This window comes from Corylus avellana, chromosome ca2 (assembly GCF_901000735.1).
Source record: "Corylus avellana chromosome ca2, CavTom2PMs-1.0".
Taxonomy (NCBI): Eukaryota; Viridiplantae; Streptophyta; class Magnoliopsida; order Fagales; family Betulaceae; genus Corylus; species Corylus avellana.
In genome coordinates this window covers 25,329,596-25,340,749 of record NC_081542.1, presented here as the reverse complement: position 1 = coordinate 25,340,749, position 11,154 = coordinate 25,329,596, and the positions used below count along the sequence as shown (strand labels likewise).

Genomic DNA, 11,154 nt, shown 5'->3' with positions numbered 1-11,154 from the left:
TAAAGTTAAATAAATAAATAAAAAAGAAGAAGAAGAAAATACTCGACACAATCTACTAAAACCCACCATGATGTGAGTAAATAGCCGAGTCTTGTTGTCTTTGAATAATAAAGGATTTACCTGAAAAGAAGTTTTCCTAGTATTAATCTATATGTTGGGATAAAAATAAAATAAAATAAACATATTTAGCCTTTATGTTTTCATCTATTTTGGATTTAGTCCTCAGGTTTTTCTAGATTTCAAATCAGTCATTCTATCATCACTTTACCCCCAAAACATGTCTCATTGAACATGTGAGACACATCTGCAAAACCCAATGTTAATTAGCCAGTGCTACATCAACTTTAAAAAAAAAAAAACAATGTTTTTGCACTAATATTTTGTGCGATGATGTGGTGTTTTGTTTTGTTTTTATTCCTTTTTTGTTTTATAGATGATGTTGCATTGGCTAACATGATATTAACATTGCATTGCTTATGTGGACACTCACGAGTTAAATGAGACGTGTGGTGACTGGTAAATCGTTAACTTTAATGATAAAGTGTTAGAAATACCTATTTAAAACATTAGGAAGACTTGAGGATCTTATTCTTAAAATTAGAAACCTAAGGACTAAATCCAAATTAAATAAAAAATTAAGGACTAAATATAATTTTTTCCTAGAAAAACAATCCATAACTAAATAAAAGGTATTTCACATCAGAGAAATACCAGGAAACCTGTTTTGATTCTGTGTTAATGAGAGAGAGGGAGAGACAGAGAACTAGTTGAGAGAAACAAGATGACGAAAAATTCATATTATATTAATAGAACTGGAAGCGTAAACCCTTTATTTTCTGGCTCATAATAGCTAAATATAGCTATTATGAGCCATATAAAGGCTCTGCTGGAGATGTTCTTAGCCTCTTATAGTCACATCAGACAATATTTTTAACACTCTACAATCACATGTTGACACACGTAATTAAGTTGAAAAAGCATTATAAGTCTAACATTTTTCCTCACATATGTAATCTTAGTTTCTTATTTTTCTGTTTCCTTTCTTGCGTAGGAAACAAATGTTGTATATGAAGATTAGGATCCAACCTTTGAGATTTGGGTCGGCAACAGATCCTGTTAAATCAATCTTGTGGTCCAACATCCAAATTAACAAGGCCATTAAATTTCATTTGAAAAGAGTTATTTTATTTTATTTTATTAATATTTTGATAAATATTTAACCTTGTTTCATTTGAAAATAATTTTTATTATCATAAAAAGTTGAGAAACTACCCTCATGTGATTCCGGGGTGGGCAAGCCACCCTTTAAGGTGGTTGGACAACCGCCTTATTTTTTTTTTAAGTTTTAATTTGTATTTAGTTTCGAATTATTAATTATTAATTTAGTTTTTTTTTTCCTCCCTTTTTTAGGTTGACTATGCTTCTTCTATCAAAATGATTAGTTGTAGGATTGTCCAAATCGTTCGCGGCAAACCCACCAACACCTTGAAAAAAAATTCAAAGGAGAACATAAATTAAAAAAATCTCTTTTAGTAGGCAGGGATATTGGCGGGGACGCGGAGAATAAGATTATATAAATCAATCACATTTAATCCGATTTATTTAATTAAACGGATTATACCTCTTAATCCTAACTTATCAATTTTATATTAAGTTCATCTCAAATTCGTAGGTCGTGGTAAAAATTATCAGCCTAAATGTCATGTATTGGATTCGGATCATATCGAAGCATGAGTATAAGACATTATAGACCAACTCTAACATGATTCATTTAATTAAACACTACAATTCTAACCCACTAATTTTATATTGAGTTGGGGTGTAAAAAATTATTAATCTTATTTAAATAAATAGGTACACATTTCCTGTAATTTTTCCTCTTCAATGATTATTTTATGGGTAAGTCATCCGTTGATGATTTGAAAATTGAATATTAGTGAAGTTTTTCAACGGAGGGTGTTGATGTTTTGGTTGACGAGGCGATTAACATAATGATTATGAGAGTGCATTTCATACCCGTGTGCATAATAATGGTTTCCCAAAGTCAACTGAGTGATTTACTCTCGTGTTCCTTATAATTTTGTAGACACCATACTTCTTTCCCATATGATAAACAATATTCAAGTCACTTACCATTTTTAAAAGGACAGGTGAAGGAAATCAATTATAACTATTTTACTTGAGCATACCCATTATAGCACCTATCCGTAGAGAACCGCATGCATATACTTTCTCAAGTCTAACTGAGTCATAGCCTGATATAACCCCACCTTGAAACTATATAAGCAAGGTCAAAGACAATTCGTCTATAAAATTGCATGTGACTTTTAAATATTTGAAAAGTACATATTTTTTTTAAAAGAAACATTATAAACCAAATTTTTATCTCATAATTATCCTCCAATGCTAATGGCTTAATGTAGTAGTCCCAACCAACAATTGAATTTTTTTTTTTAATGACAGATTCAAGGGTTGGTTGTAATTACCACGTCAACATTGTAAGAGAGTTATGGCATAAAAATGAGTAATGCCACACATGTATTCTACTTTAGGGTTGATTCAATGGTTGATTACTCTCTCATCCTTGAAGGGGATGCCCTCAATGTAGTCCTTGCTATTCAACAACTCCAGCTGTTTGCGGGTTGGAATTTTTCTAATGTTGTTTCTGATATTTCTTTGTATTTGCATTCTTTCTTTAGCTAGAAGGCTGAGAAAGTTTCTAGGAGTGCTAACTTTAGAGCACATTGTTTGGCTAAATGGGCTGCTTCCCACCTAGTGTTTGGAAGCATTCCCATAGGATCATCCATTCTCTCATCCATACGGATCAAGAGTGGTAAAGATCCCTCTTGTAACATTTTTCCCTTTTCAATTAGAAAAAAAAAAATAAAAAAAAAATGGTTGATTGACTTAGGATAAACCTGTAAATTTTAGCTTTTTTTTAATAAGATAGCATTTGATGATAAAGTAGTTGGAGGATTCAGTGGGTCACTGGCTAAAGGAAACTCATTGTAAGACCAAACAGAATGCTCAAAAAGATAATGGCAAAAGGGATGGGCAGTGGGTTAAAAGGATTAAAGTGGTGCTGCAGTGTTAATGGGAAAGGATAGGAAAAGCACCATGCATGCATGACAACGATCTTCATGTTCCTACAGCTCCAACCATTAGAGGAATATAAAAGGGCGTCATTAAAGGAAAAGTAGACAGTGACAGAGACTCGAGCATGTCATGCTCACATAAAGGGGTGAGTTGCCTCCAGGGCTGTTGGGCACCTTTAAATAAATATGCGACTTGGATCCACCACGAAGATAATCAAATTGACCCTCCACCGGTGTGCCACTAACACCATTTGCAGGGGGACCAAAATGCACTATGCATGCACTGCCTTGATGATGTCCTCATCCCATACAATAACGACCGCCCTATTTGGGTGCATTATAGGACAACTCTATTGTACGAGATTCTCGTCTTTGACAATGTCCATACCTAATATAAAGGATGCTTATGACAGAACTTGAATACAAAAATGAAAGCATCTCAAAAAGGTAAGCTGAGGAAGGGAACAAACATCAAATTTAAATAGATTTAAAACACAATAATCATATTGTCCGCTTCAAAGTAGCGGCAACAGGAAGATAGAACAAGTGGCAGCTTGTATAGAGTGCATATTACATATCAACCCACTCTTCCCTCCATCAATAATTACTATAAAACATAGGTCATAACCAAACTAAGGACAGTTGGTGGAGCACAATCCACTAATACAAGTATGAATAGGTTTTTCTTACAACAACAATGTGGTGTATCAAATACCTGCAATTATTATCCCCTTAATGCCATCTTGCTGCAGTTGTGAGAGAGGATGGAGGTGGGAAAGACCTAAATACTACATAAACTAAATTTAGAAATGGAGTTCAGTCATCCTTAACTGCCAAACTTTTAAGTCTAATTCTTCAAATCCCCAACTCCAAGCCTCTGAACTTCGACCTTGAGAGACTTGAGGTACTTGACAGCTTCATCTAGCACAGCAACAGTATTCATTTGATTGCCACCAGGTACCATCCCTCTCAGTGCCCTCACCATCTTCTTCATTTTCTGCCGTTTCCTTTCACTGTTGGAGCTGTCACCAGTGCCGGAGGACTCCTGAATAGAAGAAGAGTATCTATTCTTCTTGGGTTTCGAACCATAGTTTGAGAAAGAATCTGGAGATGTCCCTCCATAATCTCCATTCGTCCGTGCTGTGCTAACCTCTTCATCATCATCTTCTTCTTCTTGTTCATCCTCTTCAAAGCTCAATAATGCATCTATATCATCTGAATCTTCTTTGAAGGAAGATGATGTCTCTCTTTCCACATGATCAACTTCTTTCACCTCAAAATTGTCTTCAACATAAGTCCCAGGTATGTTTATGCCAGGGACATTGAATTTGCGGGCAATTGCGGGATGGAACATAACCTGGCTTCGCTGATCTGTTTGATCAAATATGATAAAATTCCTTGGGCAAACCTCAGAAGGTTGACATTCAACACCATGGAAGGGTGTCAGGTGCTTAGCATTCGAATTCAAGACTGCACCAACTGCAGATGCAACTGGAATGTGCATGTAACTATTCCCCACTTGATTTGCAAGAGGGAGCAGTGCATTTTTGCGGAAAAAATGTTGGTCACTCTGCATCGGTAGGCCTATTTCCTATTTAATTAGAAGTTTACAGAAATGAAGGTGTTCCCACTTTTGTACTGGCAGTTAAATTGGATGAAGGTTTCTAAGGTGACGAGAATACTAACTAGTAAATCAAGGCATCGAAAATCCGGAACAAGAGAGCAGGTTTTCCAAATAAACAGTTACCGCCATTAGTTCTTTCATCTCTGTCACCGCCTTCTTATGTATGGATGCAAACAAAGGCAGTCTGTCCCAAATCCCAGTGGACTACGTAACAAGTTTAAGCAACACTAGAAATAGTAGACTACGTAACAGGTTTAAGCAACTGACGGAAATACTCGGCCTGTAATGAAAATTAGAGGCAACATCAATAAATCAATTAAAATGTTCAAGACATTATAAAATCAAACAAATTGAAGCACATTGTTTGGGAGATGTCTCAATGAGGAAATTTCCTCTCGACTGCTTGAAGTCTTGTTGGACTTAAAAAGGTAGGAAGATTGCAAAATGACAATTTTCACATTTCAGTCTTAAATCAAATTGTATATCAAAGTTTCTCAGTATTTCCATTTTCTCATTTGGATTTTGATTTCAAAGAGGCCCTAAACCATTTATGGGAAGAAGCAAAACTAAACCACCAGTTGTTTACAGCAGTAAACTTGTGGGCATGCAGCAAAAGCAATGGGGGAGGTTTGCTGTTATTCTTATAAAATCACGTATCTTCTTTTCCTCATCTTTACGTAATGATAATGAAGACCTCAGGAAATGCCAATTGAGCTATAACTCATTGACATGACTGTAATTCATGCACAAAAACCAAATAATGCATCTATTGGACAGCCATATTTTTTTTTTCTTTTGATAAATATCTATTAGACAGCCATATTAATTACATAGACAAACATTCAATCTACAATCACCACAACATGTCTGAAACCTAATGGAGACATCTAAAGGTATCATGACACAACACTAGCCATGCAGTTATAACTCATGACATATCTGGAATGAAAGATGGCTGTCAGGCACTATCTAACACATTAGCCAAAACATGAACAATATGAAGGTTAAAAAGGACATATCATGTGGAATTAAACAAAACTTGGAAAATATTTCCCAACACCACCGTGACCACAAAAAGAAACTTCCCACCAGTATTTCATAAGCACTCCAACACATTCATATGAGGATTAAGAAATGTAAAAGAAAACAAGATAGCAAAATAGGAAAACAGATTTACCTGGCAAACTTGTATCAGTTGGTAGTATGTGATGATCCCGACACTCATTTTAATCTTCCCAACTTCTTTCACTGCTCGATATCTTTTTATGGTCACTCCAATGTACATTCTCAACCTTCCCACCAGTTTTAAGAGTAACAAATACCCGCTAAAAGAATTCGTTCAAAAACCACCCACAGTTTACCTATAGAAATCAGGGAAAACCCAGGTAAGCTCATCAGCCAAAAGAACAAGAGCAACATGAAACAAACATCCAATCAACAGTTGATACAAAACTAATAGCGTTCGACGTAGAGCACAACATTCAAACTTCAGCTTTCGATTATTTCTACGGCTTATTTCAGCACGAAATAGAATCGTATAAAACTAAACCTATTTACTCATAATCTGTATCAAATCAAATAAATTGATTCAATAGAAACAAACTCTAATTGCCAAAATCCATAGAGAGAAAAGATAAAAGTCTCACCGAAACGAAAAAACGGAATTACAGAATGACACGAAAGAACACCACCAAGCGAACGGAGTTCATGTTGTAATTCACAAAAGTGGAAGCCCACATCATCTTGATTTGACTCCTTCAATCTCAATTCTACAACAAAATCCAACCCAGGCTTCTACTGCAAAAGGTCACAGAAAAACCAACAGTAAAATCGCAAGTCCACCTTAAGGGAAACAGAAAAAGAAGCAAACTCCGTTCGATTGCTGAGAAAAATCAATTAAATAACACTACAATACAGATCTCCAGCAACCAAACAGACGAGTAAGAAAGAATTTGAAAACAAAACCAAAATCAAAATCCATTAACATCCACAACAAGTTCTGATCTTAGATCGCAATCAAACCTAGGATTTCTGAAGCTCTTTCGGACAAATTCCCCTAGATTTGCGCTGAAGATCTACCAATTCAAGTCTCAGAAAAGAGAGAAAGTTTGAGAGAGAGAGAGAGAGAGAGAGAAAGAGAGTGGGTGGTGTTTGGATGCGTTTAATTATGGCGTGGGGGGTTTTATTGGGATGTGTGATAGGGTTCAGACAGGGAGGAGTTAATGCGGAAGATGGGAGCCGTTGGATTACGGGGTTGATCTTGGAAATGGCTTCCGTTTAAAGCGGAAAAGATGGGGGGCGTTGGATGGGAGCACGCGTGAAGTGGGAAGTGGGGGCTCGCGAGGTTTGACGGATGGGATGGGTGTCGTGGAATCGACACTTCCACGGAAATGCTTCGGCTCTATTATTGGCCCTCCAAGAGACTTGTCAATTACATCTCTACTTTACAAAATATTGGTAGTTTAACCGTTCAAGAAATTTTTTTTAAGTTGTTAGGTATAAAATAAAGTATGGGTTTGAATCTTGGAATATAAATTTTTAGATTTCGTTAGATTATAGGTCAATTCGACTTTAATGAACTTAGAAAACCCATTAACCCTTCCAACGCAAATCACAATCTTAATAAATGTTGAAATATATAGGTTCATACCATGTTGAAATATATATATATATATATATATATATATACTAAAATATGAAAGAGAAAGAGAGAGCGAAAGCGGAGAGATATGTGTGGACTACATCTTGTATATTCACTATATCAAATAATATTACATAACTCTTTATTTATAGAGAGACAATGAGTAGTGATCAAGAAACCTTAAAGTAGACTTAGACTAATTAAGGAAGAGAATAAACCTTACAAAGAAATATAATAACGGAGCATAAGAACATTTTAACATAAATAGAAATAACTTGTTAAAAAAAATATTAATAAACCTAATTTAAAAAATATAAAATATTCCAACAATAAATACTCAGCTTACTACACTTATTTTGTGTATGACTGGGTTTAATATTGTAGCGGGGTTTTATAAAAAAATAAAAAATAAAAAATAAAAAATAAAATTGAGCATTGGTCAAAATAATTAATGATTAGCTGTAAATCAAAGGATGACGATATTGGTGTCCAAACACTCAAAACATCTGATTTCATCAAGTTCAACTTTAAACCAAACTTTTTTGGGACTACAATATACTTCTATAGAATTTAGTGGAAAGATCAATCTCGTGGTTTTAGAATCTATGATTTTAATAAGGACCGGTGTACAAAATGCTTTTGAAATATTATAGATAATGGTACATAGTAAATGAGTAATGCTATAGATCACACCTACATGGTTTTAAGAAATTTATATGTACCATTAGCTCTAATATCTCGAATGAATTCTATGCACCGGTCCCTATTAAAATTGTATATTCTAAAACCACAAGATTGGTCTTTTCACTAAAATCTACATAAAATATAATGTAGTCCCCAAAAAGTTTGGTCCAAAGTTGAACATGTAGAAGCTAGCATAAAATTAGTAAAAGAAATTTGAGAGAAATCTGTTGGGTGGCTTTCTAAGAGAAATCTGAATGATTTTCAACTCGTCTTCACGCACAATACATATAGTGGTGAAACTAGAGGCTAAAGACGATTAAGTAAAAAAAAAAAGTTGTCAATGCGTCTTATTTTAAGGACATGTGAACAAGTCAACCTACATTACTTACCAAAAAAAAAGGGTTATAACTATTTCAACAGGTCTTCACGCACGGTATATATGGTGGTGACAACTAAATGCTAAAGGCAATAAAGTTAAAAAAAAGGAAAAAAATTTCTCAAAAAATAAAAAAAAGAAAAAAGGAAAAAAAATAAATTAAAGTCATCAATGTGTCTTATTTGAAGGAAATGTGAATGAGTCAACCTAGTTTACTTACCCAAAAAAAGGTGTTTACTTATATTAGATTTACATTTGCCTATTTAAAAGTAATTTTATTTAATAGACTATCATATAATTTCCATACAACTGGAATCACGTGGAAAATCAGCCCTTATTATTATTATTATTTATTTGTATTGATTTAAAGGTTGAGTTTTACTGTCATATCATCAAGTTGTATGATAGTCGAATAGTAATCTAGTAACAAACATTACTCCTAATTGAATACATATCCCAAAAATAAATATGCTATTTTATGTAGATGAGAAAATATAGAAGAAACGTAAATAAACATAAAATACATAAAAAATGAAAGAAGTTTGATGATCAAGTCCATCCCACTATTTTTTATTTTTATTTTTTGAAGAAAAATGTGTGGTATTCTATTCCAAAATCAAAGAGAAAGAGCAAATTGCTTCCTCAAAATAATATCACAGATACAATATGGAGAATTCTCCAACCATATCCTATCTATGACATGTTGCACTGCCATCTTTGCCATAAGATGTGCCACATTGTTAACTACCCGACCCACATGGCAACAGTTCCAGTCGGATAGTGATTGCAAGACCCGCCGCGTGTCCTTCACCAAGTGGCCAAATCGACTCCGATTTAACTCCTCAGAGTTTGCTGTTCTAACCACCTGCAGTGCATTGCCCTCTAGGATGAGATTCTGCACTCCTACGTCCATGGAAAGACTGGCAGCATAGTAGGACTATTAAGAGGATCGAGAGGAATGCTACATTTAATCACACTTCTTTACATAATTTTTTCACACCTCTAGGTAGCTTTTAAAATTACCATAGGATCAAAATTCAATAAAGATTCATCTCCTATTCAATGTTAGTTTTAAAAGCTACCTATGAATGTGAAAAAATTGTGTAAAAAGGTGGGAGTAAGTGTGACATCATTCTTAAGGGGAATATCCATTAAACAAAATGTGACTCTTTTGTAGATGAGAAAATATAGAAGAAACATAAATATACATAAATTGCAGTAAAGGATCAAGTCCTTCCCACTATTAAAGGGAAGATTTATTTTTATTTTTTTAAAAAAGGGAATGCTACGAGAAAACTTGGTTGAAGTAGAACAATTATTTGTGCTAATCGTGGACCTTAATAATTGTCTAACTATATTCTTAATTCTTATATTTTTACACATTTGAGTTTCTTCATTTGAACATCCCTTTCTTTTCTTTTATTCATTGGAAGTGTATCGGATTTATGAGTTACACAACAAAGAGACTTGTCAATCACATCTATACTTTACAAAATATTGGTGGTTTAATGGCTTAAAAACATTTTCAAAGTTGTTAGGTACACAATAAAGCATGAGTTTAAATATCGCAATAGAAATCTGTATGCCTGATTAATGTAAACAATTTTTGTGTTCTTATTGATATCTTGGTGAGACTCGGTCAGGCTCGTTTAGTTAGACTTGAGGAAGCGTTGAGGTTCTCATCTTCTATGTTGTTCTTGTGTGGCTCCTAGCAGGTAAATGATACCATGGTCACGCACAAGTAGAATAATTATTGTAAATTAGTCTTCCTCACTTGCTTTTTTTAATTAGAAAAGAATAAAGAATATTTAAAAATTGTAGGATAACAACTAAATATTACGCTCTTATTTTATTTGGTTGTGTGACAATGTCTATTAATTCTTTGATCAACCATGGTTAAACAAAAAATTTAAAGTGGATGGGCATTGCCATATCAATCAAGTAAAATAAGAGTGTAATGAATATATAGTACTTAACATTAGTCATAAATAATAAGGACATATTTAATATAGGTTCCGTTTGTTAATGTTTTTTAGAAGTTTTATTTTTTTATTTAAAAATGTGTGATAATGTGACATTAAAATATGAAAATAGTTTTAAGTGTTTTATAGTTTTTTGGTTGCTTATATATATATATATATATATATATATATAAATGGTAAAGTCCATTTAACTCCCTCAAACTACCACCCCAATGACAATCTACCTTCCAAACTATCAATTACAACAATTTACTTCCTAAACTACCAAAACAATGACAATGTACCCCCCTAATGCTAAAAAAATGACGAAATTACTCATATAGTTCAATAAGACAAAAATACCCTTAAATTTTGAAAAAAAATTAAATTTTAATATTTTTGTTTTTATTTTAGTAAGGGTAATTTCGTATTTTGTTAAAATTTGGGATACATTGTCGTTGTTTTGATAATTTGGGAGAGTAAATTGTCACAATTGACAGTTTAGGGGGTAGATTGTCATTAGAGCGGTAGTTTGAAGGGGTTAAGTAAACTTTACCAAAAAAAAAAAAGAGAAAACTAAAACGTGAAGAAAAAAGTGTTTTTCTTTGATAAATTAGTACAAAACTTTCCATTAGAGTTGTAAACCGTTCTTCAAATTATGTCAAAATTACTCTTTTCTCGTTTTGTTAAATGAATAAATGAAATTTCGTTGAATAGAAGTCTTAAACATATTCAAAATTTATTCAAATCATTTCAAGAAGAGACGAGAGTTG

The 11,154-nt window shown here is 33.5% G+C and overlaps 1 protein-coding gene across 1 annotated transcript; it reads right to left on the bottom strand.

Moving 5' to 3' along the window:
* Positions 1 to 3,556: 3,556 nt before the first annotated feature.
* LOC132172060 (transcription factor bHLH144) lies at positions 3,557 to 6,886 on the bottom strand. The gene is made up of 4 exons (XM_059583493.1): positions 6,742 to 6,886; positions 6,366 to 6,516; positions 5,897 to 6,080; positions 3,557 to 4,999 (listed from the first exon to the last, which is right to left on the bottom strand). Exon 4 carries the CDS (start codon positions 4,669 to 4,671, stop codon positions 3,943 to 3,945), a length of 729 nt encoding a protein of 242 aa, XP_059439476.1. The 5' UTR covers positions 4,672 to 4,999; positions 5,897 to 6,080; positions 6,366 to 6,516; positions 6,742 to 6,886; the 3' UTR covers positions 3,557 to 3,942.
* Between the last annotated feature and the right edge of the window lie 4,268 nt (positions 6,887 to 11,154).

Excerpts from the sequence above, each read along its gene's own strand:
- LOC132172060 (XM_059583493.1), bottom strand. The coding sequence starts at position 4,671 with ATGCAGAGTGACCAACATTTTTTCCGCAAAAATGCACTGCTCCCTCTT.